The 20,217-nt window shown below is 47.2% G+C and overlaps 1 protein-coding gene across 2 annotated transcripts in view; it reads right to left on the reverse strand.

The window, feature by feature from the left end:
• LOC100081021 (transmembrane serine protease 11A) overlaps window positions 1–20,217 on the reverse strand; it is a 39,196-nt gene that overhangs the window by 6,692 nt on the left and 12,287 nt on the right. For both annotated transcript variants that reach the window (XM_029074004.1, XM_039913305.1), the window contains exons 4-8: window positions 12,349–12,416; window positions 10,888–11,051; window positions 3,600–3,638; window positions 2,168–2,339; window positions 902–1,161 (exon numbers count right to left, since the gene is read on the reverse strand). In XM_029074004.1, coding sequence (XP_028929837.1) covers window positions 902–1,161; window positions 2,168–2,339; window positions 3,600–3,638; window positions 10,888–11,051; window positions 12,349–12,416 — 703 coding nt within the window. The remainder of the gene's footprint in view (window positions 1–901; window positions 1,162–2,167; window positions 2,340–3,599; window positions 3,639–10,887; window positions 11,052–12,348; window positions 12,417–20,217) is intronic.

Consider the following 20,217-nt stretch of genomic DNA (forward strand, 5'->3'; position numbering starts at 1 on the left):
TAAGCACTTACTATGTGCCAAGTAGTACTAAGAGCTGGGATAGAGAGGAGATAATCAGTTCCCATACAGGGCTTACAATCTAAGTACGAGGGTGAAGAGGTATTGAATCCCCATTATGCAGATGACGGTACTAAGGCCCAGAGAAAGTAAGTGATTTGCCCAAGGTCACACAGCAGGTAAGTGGCAGAGCCAGGATTAGAACTGAGGTCTTTGGACTTCCAGGGCTGGGCTCTTTCCACTGGGCCACGCTGCTTCAGGCATTTTGTCCCTTAGATTCCCTACTCCGCTAGTGGGTTCAGCTGGGACACGGAGATGGTGGAATAAACTAAGTTGGTGGGGACGGTTTCTATTAATGTTCATTGCCCTGAACAGCCCAGCGTCAGACTCAATCAGTCGCTGGTATTTATTGAGTGCTTACTTTGTGCACGCAGAGCGCTGTATTAAGACTGGACAGGGAGGTGTCCATCATGACAGGAAAACTCAGCAAAGCAGGGGCCACGTGGATGGGTGACACTCTCCGGAAGCTGGTAACCAAGAGAGGGCTTAGAGCTTATTGAGAAGCAGTGTGGCTTAGTGGACAGTCCAGGACCTGGGAGTCTGAAGGACCTGGGTTCTAATCCCAGTTCCACCACATGTCTGCTGCGGGACCCTGGGCAAATCACTTTACTTCTCTGGGCCTCAGTTATCCATAAAATGGGGATTAAAACAATGAGCCCCATCTGGGACAGGGACTGTGTCCAACCTGATTAACTCGTATCTACCTCGGGGCTTAGAAGAGTGTTTGGCACATAATAAGCACTTAACAAGTATTATCATTAATACTTTGGTTTGGAGCGTCAAATCCCACCTGGGGGCAGGTCCGCCCCCTCCGAGGAGGGAGAGGAGTTTCAGAGACACCCACCCCCATAGTAAAGGGCTCCGAATCCCGTGATGTAGACAGTCGAATTAGGTGGGAAGTTCTCAGAGGCTTCTGGGAGACAGATCCGGCGGACTTCCTCCGTGAAGGTGACGCCGGGGGAGATCTGAACCACGGCTATGTCGTATTCATGCCTGGGCCAGCGATAGCTTTCGTGGACGATGATTCTCCGTACGTTCCTTCTCATCAGCGCGGGTTGAATGGTCATCCCGAAGCTCACGGTCCACCGGCGGGGATCGCTCACTCTGAAAAAGGATTCGTTCGGTGTTGTTAGAAATGTATAACCTGAAGAGAAGGGTGAAGCAAATCCCAAGGGCTTCTCACGTATTAAGGACCCAGAAAACATTTTCTCCTCCTTTCGAGAGTGTCCCGAATCGTAGCACGCTCCACCAGAGCCTATCACTGAAACCTGGACTGGAAATCGGAGTGGGAAATCTGATCCCTAATCTTTGAGTTAGAAAAGATTATTATTATTAATAATGATGGTATCTGTTAAGTGCTTACTATGTGCTAAGCACTGTTCTGAGCCCTGGCATATGTACAAGTTAATCAGGTTGTCCCAAGAGGGGCTCACGGACTTAAACCCCATTTTACAGATGAAGTAACTGAGGCCCAGGGAAGTTAAGCGGCTAGCCCGAGGTCACACAGCAGACAAGCGGCGAAGCGGGGATTAGAACCCACATCCTCTGACTCCCAAGCCTGCGCTCTTTAGAGGGCAGATGGTTAGATGGTACTGAAAGGATGGACGTAGCCAGAGAAAACCCTCAGAAATGTTCTGAAATGAAAATAACAGACCGTCCTGAGAGAATAGTACAGGAGAATCCCACTGCGACCTAGGGGGATTTGGGGATCGGAGGGCAGAACAACCCCAGATCTCAGACTTCGGGCTTTATAGCAAAGCCAGGAATTGTTTTCCTGGAGGGAGAGTTAGGGATGGTAGAGGAAAATGTAAGGCCACTCGGTGGATTATCCACACACAACCAGGAAGATGGATCCCATTCATTCATTCAACTTATTGAGCGCTTACTATGTGCAGAGCACTTTACTAAGCGCTTGGAATGTACAAATCGGTAACAGATAGAGACGGTCCCTGCCCTTTGACGGGCTTACGGTCTAATCGGATCCTTTGGTGCCCCTGCCGAAGACCTGATCCCGGGCCGAATGGGCTGGTGGCCTAACCCCTTATGGCGTCTCTCTGGGACTATAGACCCCCTCGTCCCGGCCGGGGCCGGCCCGAGGCTGGCGACGTACGTGTTGAAGCAGTGCGCTGCCGTCACGAGCCACGTGTTGCTGATCAGGGTGGCGCCACACTGGTGCACTCTGTCTCGCTGGAGGGTGGCTTGCCAGGGCCAGTTGTTCTTTACCGCAAACTCTGGGTTTATTATCCTGCCGAGCGTTAGCGGGACCAATCGTTTGCCACAAGCTGGAAGACAGATCATCGAGTCTCAAGGGACAACATCGTCATGAGCGCAAAGCAGCCCTCCAGGGCTTACGACTTGGGAAGGACCTTACGGTCCACTTTCCCTTCAGTCTGTCAATCAGTCGGGCAGATCCACTGAGTGCTCAGCACTGAACTAAGCATTTGGAAGGGTACAATAGTTAGATAACGGGTTATAAAGAATTCACCATCACTCTCTTCAAATGTGGTGACGGCAGCAAAACAGGTGGGTGACTGTTCAGAATGTTGTAAAAAACCAAAAAACTCAAATTTTGCCCCTTTACCGAACTGTGGCACATAAGGGAAGCAGTGTGACCTAGTGGATAGAACATGGGCCTGGGAGTCAGAACGACCTGGGTTCTACTTCCCACTCTGCTGCTTGTCTGCTGTGTGACCTCGGGCGAGTCACTTCACTTCTCTGTGCCTCAGTTACCTCATCTCTCAAATGGGGATTGAGACTGTGAAATCCCATGTGGACAGGGACTGTACCCAATTTGCTTGTATCCACCCCACCGCTTAGAACAGTGCCCGGCACATAGTCGGTGCTTAACAAATAACACAGTTACTATTATTATTACGTCAATTCAGAGTTTCCTAATTAAGAAATAATAATAATGACATCTGTTACGAACTCACTACGTGTCACAGTCTGAGCTAAGAGCTGAGGTCGATACCAATACAATCAGATCAGACACGGTCCTTGTCCAACCTGGGGCTGACAGTGTGAAGGAAGAGCGAGAACATCTATTACATCCTCGTTTTATAGGTGAGGAAACTGAGGTTTAGAGAAGTTAAATGACTTGCCCGTGGTCACACAGCAGGCAAGTGCTTCATCTGGGATTAGAAGCCAGGACTCCTGAACCTCAGATCCGTGCTGCTTCCACTAGAGGTTAATATAGAGCATAATTTCCAGATTTTTGGAAAATTGCTGTATTTTAAACTCTTAGGAAGCACGGGAGATCACCAAGATTCCCGTTTTATAATCCGTTTTACCACTACCTTTGCTTCATAACAGTTAGGAGATCAAAGGTTTAAACCTCACATATCTAACTAGAGTTTGCTGCTGCCTTTGGAACATGTTTTTAAGAAATTCATACGACCGACACTTCGTAACCCACTACCCTGACCGTTTTCTCGTTCATTACAAAGCGCATGCATTGGAAGGGTAGGCCATGGAGACTCTCTTTGGATACTTTTAATCGTTATCAAATGAATAGTCCCGTTGAACAAACGTCTTCCACTTACAAGCCTGGACAGTGAGTGAGCCTGATGATGAAGTCAAAGCTAAAACGAAAAGAGAAAGCAAAGCATCAGCTGTGGGAGGATGCGTTCGCTTTTCATTAATCAATCAGTGGTACTGTTGGAGTACTTGCTGCGTGCAGAGCAGCGCAGATCAGTACACTGAGACACTTTGGATGGTACAGTAGAGTTGGTAGATACTAAATCGTAAGCTCCTTGTGTGCAGGGATCATGTCTACGACTCTAATGTACTCTCCCAGCGCTTAGTACAGGGCTCCGCACAAAGTAGGCACTCAATCAATTTGATTGATTAATAAAGGAGATTCATTCAGTCATTCGTATTTATTAAGAGCTTAGCGTGGGCAACGCACTGTGCTAAGCTTTTGGGAGACTATGAAAGAGCAATAAAGAGACACATTGCCTGCCCACAACGAACTTGGAGTCTATAGTCTCCCCGTCACGTCTCTCTATTCCTTCTGGCCATCCACCCTACCTCCTACCAGCCCACATCCCGGTCTGGCTTCTCGGGCTTTCTTTCAAAGTGAAGAACTCCTCTTCTCAATCCCGGTACTCATACGCATAGGCATATTTATTTCTAATTCAACGATCTAGTCAACTATCTCACCGCGCTCTACCACCGACAGCATAGATAATCCTCAACACGGATAGTCGGCAGTGAATCGTATTCCCCTCCGGGAACGGACGAATGAGAAAAATTCCACAATCCAAGAGGGATTGTCCAACCTATTCCCGAGTCGAATCGTGACCTGGGCTGGGTTTAAAGGGTTGGGTTCAGGACTACGTGGCTCTGGTCGATTCCGTTGATTTCAGGGCTTGGCTTCCTGACGTTGATTTTCCAGCCGCGGTGTCTGTTGGCAGGTATTTGAATTCTGCTGATTTGTATTCTGTTCCTCAGCTACCACCGATACCAAAGAACTCAGTGTAGCTCTGATCAATCAAACAGTTACTGGCACTTATTGAGTGCTTTGGAAAACCTACTGAAAGGCCGTCTGCTAAGGAAAAGAAACATCGCACATCCTCTTCGGGTTTCTTTCGCTGCCTCTAGACTGTAATCTTGTTATGGGCAGGGAATGCACCTATCAGCTCTGTTATATTGTACTCTCCCAAATGCTTAGTGTAAAGTGCTCCACATAGAATACGAGCTCAATAAATGTGATTGATTGATTGCTTTTCTGAGCTTAGTCTACTGCCTACATACTTCACACCACTGAATCCACACCTACAAACCACTCGCTTCTTGCAACTTCCTCTATTCCAGTTCCAAGCCTTCACTCACACCACTTTCTAAGCTCCTCTTATGGCCAGACAACTCCTCCCTTCCCCGTTTCCAAGACCTCCTGAAATCTCATATTTCCCCATGAAAAGTTACCAGTCCAACCCAGGCCATCACTTCTCGTCCCTAACGATAAGGTTTATTTGCTCCACCTAACTAATGAGTCAGAGAGAAGAAGTGTGGCCTAATGGGCAGAACATGGGCCTGGGAATCAGAGGATCTGGGTTCTAATCCCAGCTCTGTCAACTGCTTGCTCTGTGTGACCTTTGGCAAGTCACTTAACTTTGTGCCTCGGCTACCTTATCTGTCAAAGGGGGAATAAATCCTTCTGCCTCCAATTTTGAGTTTGAGCTCCTTGTGGGACAGGGATTGTGTCCAACTTGAGAAACTTATATCTACCACAGCACTTAGAACAGTGCTTGATACAGAGCAGCGCTTAACAAATACCATTAAAAAAAATGTGTTGGTGTCTGATTCTATAAAGCTTAGTGTGTTAGGCTACAACAATTAAATAATAATTAACAGATACACTCACTCGGTTCCAAGCACTCTGCTGAGTGCCTGGGGTGGTTACAATTCAATCGGATCAGACACAGTCCCTGTCCCACTCTGCTCACCGTCTAGGGGAGGGAGCAAAGATATTGAATTCCCATTAACAACGGAGGAGACCGAGCCACAGAGAAGCTAAGTGACTTCCTCAGGGTCACACAGCAGGCATATGGCAGACTAGAAGCCAGGTCTACTGATTCCAGGCCTTCGTTTTGGTTTGTTTGGGGGTTTTTTGGTTTTATCCAGTAGGCCCTGAGGGCGGTTTCCATATTGAATGGTAACTTGCTGAAAGTTTTGCATGTGTGGTCGCTAAACATCATTTGCTGGAGGTGCTGTGACATCAAGTGTGATCACTGCAGAGCCTTTGAAAAGAGGTGGGGTGGTGGAAAGATCCAAAATGGAGATGGGGTGATGAATACCCCACCAAAACTCTTTTGCATCCTTGAGCCCCATGTCTAGGAAAGGACGAGAGACCTCAGGGAGCTGAGCATCACTGAAGGGAATACATGCTGATGGCTCATCAGTGAGGGTTTAATAAATAAATGTAATTACTGCTATTAGTATTGCTTCTAATATCGCTACTGCTCCTACTGCTATTTCTCTTACGCTCTTGCTCCTGTTAGGACAACTGTCCTCTTTCTTTATGGTATTTGTTAAGCAGTTTACTATGTGCTAAACGCTGGGGTTGGGCTTAGTCCCTGTCCCGCACGAGGCTTACGGTCCTCATCCCCATTTTCCAGATGAGGTGAGGCACAGAGAAGTTAAGTGACTTGCCCGAGGCCACAGAGCAGACAAGTAGGGGAGCCAGCCCTGGAACCCAGAATCTTTTGACTTCAAAGTCACTAGACCAAGCTGCTTCTCCCACCTCCTCCTCCATCCCCCCTCCAGGTAATAAAGATTCTATAACGATTATATGATATTTGTTAAGGGCTTACTATATGCCTAAATTCTAAACACTGGGGCAGAGACAAGTTAATCAAACCGGACACAATTTCTGTCCCACATGGGGGTCGCAGTCTTAGTAGGGTGGGAGGACAGGTATTTAATCCCCCTTTTACATATGAGGAAACTGAGGCACAGAAAAGTTAAGTGACTTGCTCGAGGTCACATGACAGGCAAAAGGCAGATTCTTCTAGGCTTTTCCTCTTCTTCCAGGCTGAAAGCAGGAAGTCAGTAGAGTTGTCCTTCGGACTGGAAGAACACATCACTAATCAAGACCTAGTCACTCATATTTATTGAGCACTTACAGTGTGCAAAGCACTGTACTAAACGCTTGGGTGAGTACAATAGGACAATAAACAGACACATCTCTTGCACCCAGTGAGCTTACAGTTTAGTGGGGGATGGTGACGTTCCCCTTTGGGACCATCAGTGGCCAAAAAGACCAACGAAAGATCCAAGGACCTGGCATATACTGACCGACCCTAATAAAAACCCTTTCCTTCCCTTATTTGAGGTCTACCGTTCGCAGCGCCTGGCACCGGTTTCTTTTCTCCTCCCCATTTCTCCTTCCACATGAAGCTTTTCTCCTTTCTCCTTCAGGGACAAGACGATCATCCGAGAACAGTCCATTGCAAAATGTCAGCTGGTTCAATTTCACCGTTCCTTTGGGACAGGGAACGGTAATTACCTTCCAGCACAAACTGGCCAGAGAGGCCGGGCTGGTGCCGGCGTCTTACTCGGTCTGAATGTCTCTTCCCACGGGGGACTAAGGGTGAAGAGAACAGTTTACTGGGCTGAAAATTGCCCTCGGCCCTGTTCTGTTTTAGAAGGAACCAGATCGTTTCTCTGGGCAATGATCTCTCAAGTCATCGCTTGCTCTCACTGGGAGCATCCCCGGGGACACCCGGCACTTTGTCAGCATATTCAGTGCTCCAGAGCACTGACCAGCTCTCGCCACCCTAGCAAGCAGTTCTTCCCTCTCGCTTTGGAATAACATTGCATCAGCTGCTCCTTTCAGAAACTGCCCAGTTAGTCAGAGATGGCACAACGCGGGAGGAATTAGCATCTTGGAAGACTCCGACTCATTTTCTGAGGGAAGAGAGAGCTCGTCCGTCTAGGTGTGGTGAGGAATTTCTTTGTTTTTCCAGGCGGGCATTAGCGTTTCCTCATTCCTGCTTAAGCCTCGCTCGGAGTCAGGGTGGGCAGTGATTTCAGCCTTGTGGGACCATAGTAATAATAATAATAATAAGGGTGGTGGTATTTGTTAAGCATTTACTATGTGCAAAGCACTGTTCTAAGTGCTGGGGGGATACAGGGTGATCGGATTGTCCCGCATGGGGCTCACAGTTTAAATCCCCATTTTATAGATGAGGTAACTGAGGCACAGAGAAGTTAAGTGATTTGTCCAAAGTCACACAGCTGACCAGCGGCAGAGCTGGGATTAGAACCCATGACCTCTGACTCCCACGCCCGGGCTCGTTCCCTTGAGCCACGCTGCTTCTCATTTCGTAGTGAAGTGAGAGCCGAAATGTCCAGCCAAATGCCAGCAGTCAATGCAGGACAACCCCGGTAGCACAAGGAAGCAGTGTGGCCGAGTGGAAAGAGCATGGCCCTGGGAGTCAGAGGACCTGCGTTCTAATCCCGCTTCTGCCGATCGCTTGCTGTGTGACCTGGGCAAGTCACTTCACTTCTCTGTGCCTCAGTTTCCTCAACTTATATTCAATCGACAATATTTACCGAGCGCATGTGGATTAGGTACTTGTTCTCCTTCCTACTTAGACTGTGAGCCCCCTGAAGGTTGAAGCTCCTTCTATCTAGAGAAGCAGAATGGCCTAGTGGATAAAGCATGGGCTTAGGAGTCAGAGGAGGACCTGGGTTCTAATCCCGGCTCTGCCACTTGTCTGCTTTGTGACCTTGGACCGGTTACTTCACGTGTCTGTGTCTCAGTTCGCTCATCTGTAAAATGGGGATTAAGACAGTAAGTGCCATGTGGGACAGGGACTGGGTCCAATCTGATTAACGTATATCTACCCCAGCACTGAGAACAGCGTCTGGCAAATAATAAGTGCTTAACAAGTAGCATAAAAAAGTGCTTGGCACAGAGTAAGCATCTAACAAAGACCATTATTTTCACTATACTCTCCCAAGCACTGAGTACAGGGATCTGCACCCAGGGGCCATTCAATAGTATCGATTTGCCGGTGGTGGGTAGAAGAAAAAAGAAAACCTTTCTTCATATCCTGGGAGAGTAACGGGTAGTAGTTAAGATGTTGAATATATTACCACAGGAAGCTTTGCAAGCCAAAAGTATCGGAAGAGGATTTGGGATAAATTCAGGCGGGGCATCATTCACATTTATTGAGCACTTACTGTGTGCAGAGCACTGTACTAAGCGCATCCATTATGAGCTACCAGAAGGACAGCTAGGGATGCAGCGGGATCAGTTAGGAATTTTGGCAACATTTATAACCATTGGGATGGATGTTAAAAAGAGTAACCTCCACACTGGCCTTCCAAACACCCCATTACCACCTTGTGAAAGAAAGAACAGAGCTGGCAGGATGGTTAACTATTGCTCATTGTCTTCTGTTCTCCTGTTCCCCATCCGCTGTCCTGCTCCTGTTCCACACAGGATTCACAATCTATCTTATCCCCATTTTTCAGAGGAGAAAACCTAAGCCCAGAGAGGTTTAGTATCTTGCCCAAGGTCACACAGGAAGCTGGTGGTTGGGAACCCGGGTCTCATGATTCCCACTCCTGTGTTCTCTCTACCGGGCCCTATTGCCTCCTCTCACATTGTGAGAAAGAAGCGTCATCAGTCCTGTGAGAAAGCAGGAGGGCTGCTGTGGAGTGGAATCCCATTAGAGAGCTGTTTGGACGGCTGCTTTTGTGAGTCAGCGTGGCCAGGAACTCAGAAGCGGTGGATAGAGCAGGGGCTTGAGAGTCAGAAGAACCTGGGTTCTAATCCCAACCCTGCCACTTGTCTGCTGTGTGACAAATCTCTTCACTTCTCAGTTGCCTCAGTTAACTCACCTGGAAAATGGGGATTAAGACTGCGAGCCCCGTGTGGGACGGGGACTATGTCCAGCTTGATTACCCTATATTAAAGCCGGTGTTTAGAACAGTGCTTGACACGTAGCAAGTGCTTAACAATTATCATCTTTACCCCAGCACTTAGAACAGTGCTCAGCACATAGTAAGCGTTTAACAAATACCAGCATTGTTATTATTATTATTATCAGTTCTATGGGTTCCTTATTTCAGTGCCTTAGTCCACTTTCTCAGGAAGGAGTACTTGCAGGGGAGGCTTCATTGTTCTGTACTTGAAGCCTGCTCTACATAATAACAGCTGGTACCTTCCCTACTCAACCCTGAAATCTAGGAACGCTATTATGGCCTGGGATAATTCCTGCTCAGATGAGCATGGTATTAGTATCAGTGACTGCAGTAATTGTCAGAGGAGGAGTAAAATGTCATTTATTGAGCTCTCAAAGAGTGCGAATCCACTATACTAAGTGCTTGGATAAATACAAGAGGAGCACAAGATGTGTTCTCTGCCCACAGAGGACTTTCTCTCTAATGAGGAAAGAAATCGTCCTGGTCCAACATATACCACTAATGTTCCTCTGATGAGCCTAGCCTTCTGCCATTTCGCCGTCTTTGGAAAATGTTCTCCATGTGAAAAAACAACACCCCAAAACTCAGAAACAAACAAACTCTAAAGCATCAATTTCTCTCCCACATAACGAGTCCAATACAGAAACCCTGAGCAGAAGGTCATGATTACGTGACCCGAGAGGGGTTTTTTGTGGGTATTTTAGTCAAAAAGAGGGTGCCTGGAAAGTCTAGTAGGAGATAGTGCCAGCTTGCAGATACTTCAGAACGTTGACAGTGACTATCGGGCACCGAGACGCACGTGTTATGCTAGACCTGAAGCGTGATGCAAAGACACCCGATATAACGTTATGTGGAAGTCCTCCCGAGTCCTCCCCAAATCTAGAGTTAGTTCCTGGAGAAGGTCCTGATCCCCCCGATTCGCTCCAGAGCCATTGCATACCCCCTCCCAGTTCCCTCCGACCACACGTTCCGCTTCTGAGCCACAGAATCCGGTGGCAGGAGTCGAAGTGGAGTGGGGTTGGGGGCTGAAAATACAGTCAGAATTCCGGCTGCATAGGCAACCGGTGTCGTCTCCGTACTGAACAGGGGACGGGGCCGCTGAAAACCAGACCGCTCAGTATGAAACGTCAGGTGAATGGCCATTCTATGCAATGCTCTGATTCGTATTTTAGGGGGAAAGAAGCTGCCCAACCGCCTCCATTGCCCCAAGAGGAAATCTCTTCAGTGAGCTGAAAGACAGGTGCAGAAAAAATGGGACATTTCAAAGTCTCTTTAGAACTCTGTTTCAGCTCATCTGAACCCAGTTTGGTCCCGATAAAACTGAAACTGCATTTTAGACTACAGTGCGAAGTAAAATATAATCGGCCAATAGCTTCCCAAACGAGTACTTGCCATTGACGTGGACAGAAGAAGGGTTTATATTCAAAGATCTCGTGTCTCTTTTCATCTTCTGAAATAGAATGTTTTGAATTTTCATGACTCTGACGGCTCTCGGTTCGGTATTGGTGAAGCGGAACACCAAGACGACATCAGCTTTGACGCCACCTCGCTCTCGGCTGCAAGACACAACGGGGCACTGAGGCTCACTATGTCGGCTCCTCCGCGGTCCCTCACGACATCCCCCGGCCGCTCCCCATGCCCCCCGGCACCACCTTCAGCTCCTCCTGTCAGGCTCTCGGGCCCGAAGACTTCCCGATTGGACTGACGTCCGCTGTCGATTGTGAGGGGGATCTCCACCGTCACTGCCGACGGCATCCCTCTCTTGGAATTGGGCTGGAGTGGATTGGGGTGGGAGCCCCTAACTCAGCCATCTACGCTCTCCGGGTTGGAACCCCGGAGCCCCAGCTAACGTCGGCCGGCTGGGGCCTGCGTTAGATATTTATTATCCCTCTGTTTGACTAAGAACCCAAGATGTGGATGATTGACTGCTGCTAGTTCTCCTCCCAGTAAAATGGGTGGGGCTCTTACTGAATGCATTCAAAAGAAAATCCAGGTCTGGATGTACAAAACACTCGCCTGCTGAGTGACCTTGGGAAAATCACTTACATTCTCTGTGCCTCAGTTTCCTCATTGGCAAATAGGGTTTTGATACCTTTTGCTCCTTCCTACTTAGACTGTGAGGCCCTTGAGGGAGAGGGACTGTGTGCAACCTGATTAACTTGTACCTACCCCAGCTTTTAGAACAGTGCTTGATGCGTAATAAGAGCTCAATAAATATCATTAAAAATAAAAAAGTGGTGGAGTAGATTCAAGGCAATCCAGTTGGACAGACCCTGTCCCACATGGGACTCACATTCTAAGAAAGAGGGAATAAAATGTAATCCCCCTCTTACAAATGAAAGCATCGTGACTTAGTGGAAAAAGCATGAGTCTAAGGGTCAGAAAGGTCTGGGTTCTAATTTCTGCTCCACCACGTGTCTGCTGCTTGACCTCGGTCAAGTTACTTCATTTCTCTGGGCCTCAGTTACCTCATTTGCAAAATGAGTATTAAAAAAAATACGGTGTTAGTTAAGCGCTTACTAGGTTCCAAGCACTGTACTAAGTTCTTGGGTAGATACAAGCAAATTGGGTTGAACACAGATTTAGAGTGTGAGCCCCATGTGGGACAGGGATTGTGTCCCACTGGATTACCTGGTATCAGCGTTTAGGACAGTGCTTGATAAATAGTAAATGCTTCACAATAACCAGAATTATTATCATTATCATTATTATTACACTAGGGAACTGAGGCACAAAGAAGTTAAGCGACTTGCCCGGGGTCACACAGCAGACACAGGATGAGAACCCAGATCTTCTAACTCCCGGGCCTGTGCTCTTTCCACTAGGCCACACTGTTTCCCTCCACATACTCACGTTAGTCTGATCACTCGATTCCTCACATACTGTTTGCTCAAGGGCGATTCCAGAAATATCTCATCCACCTGTAGATGAAAAAGGGAAATCTTTAACGTCGAGTGTAAGAAAAGTCTCTTAATTAAAAGAGAATTGAAGAAGAATTCCACAGGCGACCATCCCAACACTGCCGTGTGCAGGGGCTCTGTTTCGATCAGTGGATCGGAATATTTGTTGAGCACCTAATGAGCTAAAAACTAGTAATGGTGTCGATTAAACACGTACTCAATCAATCTTATTTACTGAGGGCTTACTGAGTTGTTGTGCCAAGAGCTGGGGTAGATACGAATGCAGCAAATTGGGCACAGTTCAGACAGCCCAGATTGGACAAGGTACAAGAGAAGGAAGACACTCTCCCAAGTGCCTAGCACCATGCTCGGCACCCAGTTAAGTGCTCAGAAAATATGATTTATAATTGCAGAATCTGTTAACCATTATTTTCCAAGGGCTGTATTATAGGCTGGAGTAAATTTAAGATATCAGATAAGACACAGTCTGCATCCCACCCGGAGACGGAACAAGAACTGAATACCCATTTTACAGTCGGAGAAATCGAGGCACAGAGAAGCCAAGTGATTTGTCTCCAGTCACCCGACAGGCAGGCGGCAGAGGCGGGATGAGATCCCAACCCCTCCGATCCCTAAGCTGGTGATCTTTCCACTGGGCCACGCGGCTCCCGTTGGCATGAGAACATACCCCCTTAAATTATCGGCTTCTCAGAGAGCCCAGAAGGGGATCTGGAAACGGTTTCCTCTATTTGCAGGCCACAGACGGGGCCTAGAGATGCTTTAATCGTAGAACCCCGGAGGGGATGAACTCTGGGTTGCGATGGGCTCCCACGCTTCGGAAAAGTCCTTAAAGAGCAGAATTCTCAGTTTGCTCAACATGGAGCGGGGCCAGTGGGTGTGCTGAGGAGCGAGAACGAGTGATAGGAAAAGTCACTGCGTGTTATGCCACCGCTGGGAGGAGGGAATACAACTGTCACTCAGAGAGGAAAATAAGCGGAGAGCCCAACCTATTTTAAGTCTCCCTCCCTACCCCTGAGGCAGGGAGCCCCACGTGGGCGAGGGGCCAACCTCATTATCCCGTATCTACCCCAGCGCTTAGTTCAGTGGCTGGCACACAGTAAGCACTCAAAGAATACCATCGTTACAAGGTACATCCCTCTCTGATTCACCTACTCAGTGTCTGCGACACACAACCATTGTGTAAGCTTGAGAGTCAGTGGCCTCCATGTGACCTCCCCCTTCCTCCCAAATAAAGTCCCTTCGGAGTGAATCTCACTCCACCCAGGGCACTAGAGTGTGCTCCAGAAGGGTGGAGGGCGGCATTTCTTAAAGAGGGACCAAGAGTTGTAAGTGGTTTAAATGGCTCCTCCCCACGAGAGTTAAAATGACCAAGGAGCAGTTAGCATCGGTCATGTGAAAAGATCAGTTGTGGCTATTTCGCCCGTGCCCCGAAAGAAGAAGAAACAGGTGAGGGAAGCCGAGTTTCCTAGGTCAGCTGCACTGGGCTCAGAAGGGATTAGAAGTAATAATAATAATAATAATAATTGTAGTATTTGTTAAAATGCTTACTCTGTGCCAAGCACTGCATTAAGTAATGGGGTAGAGGTAAGGTAATCTGGTTGGACACAATCCCCGATGTGGCTCACAGCCGAAAAAGGAGAGAGAAGAACTGTCCCCCGCTGGCAGACGGAGACCCTGAGACGCAGATAAGTGACTCGCCCCAGGTCACACAGCCGGTAAGTATGAGAGGCAGGATTAGAACTCAGATCTTATGCCTCCTAGGTCCATGCTCTTTCCACAAGGCCACGCTGCCTCTTGTGTGGATATCTGGGGGGGGGGGGAAGGAGACGTGGTTGCTTTCTTTATGCCCACGCCCTCCCCGAGCTCCATTCTTATCGTCCCAAATTTGCGAAAAGAAAAAGGGTGACAAGAAACCACGATGACGAGAGGAAGACACAGAGGGAGAAAAGAAGACCAGCCGGTTTGTAAACTTCCTCAGAGAGATTCCTCCCACGGCGAATCATGCAGCAGTTCATGACTTGTTGAAGAAGTTGTCGGATTAAACCCTTGACTCATCCGATGAAGTCCTTCACCTGCCAAGCTTACTATTCGGAAAGAGCACTGAGCCCAAAGCTAATTGTACCTGGGCCCCAGGGAGGAGGGTGAGGAGGCTCAGAACGGGGTAGATCAGGGCACAGACTGAATGGCAGGAAGTCACATGGTCCCCAGCGAACTTTTTCAACCTCAGGGATTTGGAGGTCTTTGTCACGGATTTAAGAATAGCTATTGACACTATGTTCGGAAATCTTATGGCGTGCTCGATTCTTATGATAATGAAAGGATAATAATCCTGATAATGACTGTGGTATTTGTTAAGTGCTTCCCAGCACAGGGGAAGATACACTATAAGCAGATCAGACTCAGCCCCCGTCCCACATGGGGCTGGCATAAAACCCTCAGTGTCAGCAAAGGTGTGCAGATTTTCCCTAATCTAAATCTAATTTAGAAATCTAATCTCTCTGGGGTAATTCTCGCATCATTCCGGGGCAGTTAGAAGTCATTCCCGAAAGATCAGGGGTCCTCTTCCAGGTTTAATTCCAAGAAGATAGAGGTCCAAGGTAGCATTCAAGTCAGCAACAGCTGGAGTGGACCAGACTCGATCCCTGGTTTCTCCCAAAATCGTCCTATGTCCTTTTGGCATTTGGCATTCACTCCACCTTCAGCCCCACAGCATTTGTGTGCATACCTGCAGTTGATTGATTTATAGCGATATCCGTCTCCCCCTCTAGACTGTAAGCTCATTTATAATGATAATAATTAATGATATTTGTTAAGAACTCACTACACGGCAAACACTGTTCTAAGCGCTGGGGTAGATACAAACTAATCGGGTTCAACACGGTCCCTGTCCCACGTGCGGCTCACAGTCTTAATCCCCATTTTATAGATGAGGTAACTGAGGCACAGAAAAGTGAAATGACTTGCCCAAGGTGACTTATTGAGCGCTTACTATGTGCAGAGCACCGTACTAAGGGCTTGGGAGAGTATAATACAACAGAGTCGGCAGGCGTGCCCCCCGCTCACAACAAATTTATGGTCTAGAGGGAGAGACAGACGTGAATATAAATAAAGAAATAAATATTGCTACTATTAGGCCAAAGACCAAAGCTATTATTACTATCAGTAGTTTTATAGGTGACACAGCAGACAAGTTTCAGAACAGAGGTTAGAACCCAGGTCGACCTGACTCCCAGGGCCGTGCTCTACCCACTAGGCCATGCTGCTTCCCCTAGTGCATTGCGGACAGGGAACCCACCTGCCGACTCGGTTCTCTTGTACTTTTCCAAGCGGTTACTATAATGCCCCACACAGAATAAGCACTCACTAAATACCACTGATGGGTGGATTTTAATTTTTTTCCCTCAGGTCAAACCAAGTTCAAAACACTAAGGGGAGCAGCATGGTCTAGTGGGAAGTGTGTGGACTTGAGCATCAGATATCAATCAATCACTCACTTGTCTTTATTAAGCACTTACTGTGTGCAGAACACTACTTAGCAGACGGGAGAGGACAAAATAACAAAATCGGTAGAAACTTTTCCCTACCTAGGAGGAACTTAGATGAGGCTAAGGTGCAGTGAGTGTGTTGGTTTTAGCGGACCGGAGCGTGCAGGCTGTGTTACTGTAGAAAATCAGAGAGTTAAGGTTGGAGGGGGCAAGGTGATTAAATGTTTTAAAGATAATTGTAAGGAGACTTTGCTTGATGGAAGTGAACGGGCAACAACTGGAGGTTCTTGAGGAGTAGGGGAACATGGACTAAACATCCTTTGGAAAAATGATCCAGGCAGCAGAGTGAAGTATGATCTCAAATGTGGAGAGACAGGAGTCAGGGAGGTCAGCAAGGAGGCTATTGCAGTAGCCCAGGCAGGATAGCATAAGTGCTTAGATCCATGTGGTAGCAATCAGTTGGAGAGAAATAGGCAGGTTTTAGTTACGTTGCATAGGCAGAATTGAAAAGACTTTGTGACACACTGAATATGTTGGATGGGATACAAGAATCGAGGATAATGCCAAGGTTACGGACAATGGAGGATGGTGGTGCTGTCTATAATGATGGGAAAATCAGTGGGAGGACAGGGTTTGGGTCGGAAGATTAGGAGTTCTGTTTTGGACATGTTAAGTTTTAGGACATCCAAATACAGGTGTCCTGCCGACAGGAGGAGATGTGAGAATGCAGAGAAGGAGAGAGATCAGAGCTGTAGATATAGATATAGATATTGGAGAAGCAGCGTGGCGCAGTGGAAAGAGCACGGGCTTCGGAGTCAGGGCTCATGAGTTCGAATCCCAGCTCTGCCACTTGTCCGCTGTGTGACTGTGGGCGAATCACTTAACTTCTCTGTGCCTCAGTTCCCTCATCTGTAAAATGGGAATTAAGACTGTGAGCCCCACGTGGGACAACCTGATTCCCCTGTGTTTACCCCAGCGCTTAGAACAGTGCTCTGCACATAGTAAGCGCTTAACAAATACCAACATTATTATTATTATTATTATTAGATTTGAGAATCATCCGTATAGATATACAGTAGTGGAAGCCATGGGAGTCAGTGAGTTTTCCAAGAGGGTGGGTGTAGATGGAGAATACAAGGGGATCCAGGAGTGAGCCTCAAAGAACTCCTTCGAACTGTGGGAGTCCCTCAAGGATCAGTTCTGTGTCCCCTCTATTCTGTGGGATTTGAACTGAGGGAATACCGCCCACCCTTACTATGAAAAGGGATTCCCTGCCCACTCATTAATCAATCAATGGTATTTATTGACAGCCTACTATATACAGGACACTGTACTAAGCACTCAGAAACCTACGGTACAATAGAGTTGGTAGACTTGATCTCTGTCCACAACTCACACTATTACCGACTAACAAACTCTCACCCCTGATTGCATTTTCACTGTGGAGTTTATGAATTCCGAGTAAGCAGGGTGGAACAAATCTGTTTTCTTCTACTACCATCGGGACAGGAGGAATGATCCGGCATGAAAAGATCATAGCAAAAAATTGGCTCAGATTGAAGTTTCCCGAGACCCTGTTCCTACAACAAGCATTAGGCCAGGAATATGAAAAGATGAAACAAAAAAAAATCCCGGATTAAAGTTCCTCAGGGCTCCGTGCCAGCAAAACGTGGAGCCATTCTGGGGCACAATTTTGAAAGCAGCACAGCCTTCTAACTGTTTTGCTGTTCTGCCTACCCATGGACACTTGGTTTACGTGGAAAGAAGTGAGCAGAGTTCTTTTCAGAAATTTTTGTTAACCAGCAGTACACGGAAAAAGTTGGCAGGACAAACCTTTTCTTTTCTGGTAAAAGCTGAATTATTTAAAAAAGGGAAGTACAATGGAGGGTGACGCACTGAGAGGATGAGACTTGGTCCAGTCTCTAGCCACGCTGCTTCTGTGTCCTTTCTACTTTTCTCTCCGGTTCATACTACCTTCAAAAGACATAGAGAAGCAGTGTAGTCTAGTGGAAAGAGCATCGTGACCCTGGAAGTCCGACCTGGACTGTGAGCTGGTCTTGGGCAGGGAACGTGACTTCCAACTCTGTTGTACTCTCCCAAGTCCAGTGCTCTGCACACAGTAAGCGCTCGATAAATGCGATTCAGTGATTGATCGATTGAGTGAGCCCGGCTCTGCCGCTTGCTGCTAGTGACATTAGGCAAATCACTTAACTTCTCCGTGCCTCAGTTGCCGCAGCTGTAAAATGGGGATAAAATAGGGACCTGATGTCCCTCCCTCTTAGACAGTGAGTCCCACGTGGGACAGGGACTGTGTCCAACCTGATTATCGATCCCAGTGCTTATTCTGCTTCTGGCACGTAGTAAGCGCTTAACAAATACCATTAAAAAGTGTTTGCAATACTCTACAGATATTGACATTGTTAGCCCACGTGGTACATTACTGTGCTGAGACCCTCTTAAGAATGCAGGAAAGACAGTGGAAGCCGCTGTTCGATTTCCTCCCTCTGATCCTCCAGGACCCTGCTCAAAAACAGTAGGCTGTGAGCGCTTATTGAAAGTCCTCGAATCAGTCATCGAGGAGCTGCTATAGGCTGATGACTGTGCTTGGGAAACACACGCCCAAGGAGACAGGCGTAGGATTAGAAACCGTGCTTCAGATTCAGCAAAACCGTATGGATTAACAGTTAGTTTGAGGAAGACCCAAATTTGTTGCAGCCCGTATTGGGAAATCGCTCTTTCCACTGCTAAAGATCTTCATCCATCGTTCGGAGCTGAATGCTGACCATCCGTTCTGCTACCTAGGCAGTACGCTATCAAAAAATCAATCAGTCGCATTTATCTAGCCCTTACTGTGGGTAGAGCCGATGATGCACAGACAGACAAAAATTAGAAACTGGATGTAGAACATCAAGAGGGCAGTTGTGAACCTGTCAGAATGCGACTCCGCACGAGGGTCAAATTTTTGAAACAAACTGATCGTCAAAGTAAGAGTCGTCAGCTCCGATCTCTTATGTGGCACCGAGAGCTGGATCTTAGGTGTCACATCCAGTTCCGTGGGCAATTCCGGCAGCGTCTTCTGAGTGTGTCGTAACGCCAGATGACAAGAAAGAATTGTATATTAGGAGATCCTGGAATGTGTTCATTCCACAGAAAAGACCAAGCAATATTTGTTAGAATGCCGTTTCGCTGGGACTGCCAGCTGAGGATACCCCAGTAGCTACTGTGTGTTCAGTGAAGTGGGGAAACTGAAAGCAAAATCTCTACGGAACCATTTCCAAGCTATAAAACTACTGATAGTAATAGTAGCTCTAGTCGAAGGGCTAGTGGTAACAGTATTTGTTTCTTTATTTACCTTCATCTCCGTCTCTCTCTCTCTAGGCCATAATTTTGTTGCTGGCAAGGGATACGCCTACCGACTCTGTTGTATCGTACTCTCCCAAGTAATTAGCATAATGCTTTGCACACAGTAAGTGACCTTGGTCAAGTCATTTCACTTCTCTGTGCCTCAGTTACCTCATCTGTATAATAGGGATTAAGATGGTTAGCCCCACGTGGGACAAGGATTGTGTCCAACCAGATTAGTTTATATCTCCCCCAGCACTTAGTACAGTTCCTGACACATAGTGAGCACTTAGCATATACCGCTTAAAAATAAATACCACTGATCGATTAGTAGTATTAGTAGATCAAATGAGACAGAATAGGCACAATACTATGTACTAAGTGTTGGGAAGAACAGAAAAAGCAAGTGACATAAATTCACGAGGAGTTTACACTCTAGTTAATGGAGGAAACAGGCAGAAAAGCTTTTATAGAGTAAGCTAAATAAATAATTGAATGAATAATTGAATAAACATAGGGCGAGTAGTGATAACAACATTTCCTGGATTCTTTCTATGTGCAAAGAACTGCCTCGGGGAGAGGTTTAGAAGTAATGAGGGTATTTATCCTGCACTTGCTGTGTACTAAATGCTGTCAGAGCGGCGGGATAATCATCTCGGAAACAGCCCCTGTCCCTCAGGGGGCTCCTAGAGAGAACAGGGATTTTATCTCCATTTTACAGATGATGAAACTGATACCTAAAGTCAAGCAATTGTGTGACAAGCTCAAACACAGCAGGTGAGTGTAAGTCACAGTTCCCAGTCCGCATGTGACTCCCATCCTGAGAGGAAAACAGGAGGGGACAGATCCGCTGGATTAGGTGATGGATAGTAAAGGAGTCCAGGCCCCCTCCTCTCGTTCCATCATATTTACTGAGCCCTAGGCACAGAGCACTGTACTAAATGCTTGGGAGAGAGCAATATAATAATAATAAT

Source organism: Ornithorhynchus anatinus, chromosome 10, assembly GCF_004115215.2.
Source record: "Ornithorhynchus anatinus isolate Pmale09 chromosome 10, mOrnAna1.pri.v4, whole genome shotgun sequence".
NCBI lineage: Eukaryota > Metazoa > Chordata > Mammalia > Monotremata > Ornithorhynchidae > Ornithorhynchus > Ornithorhynchus anatinus.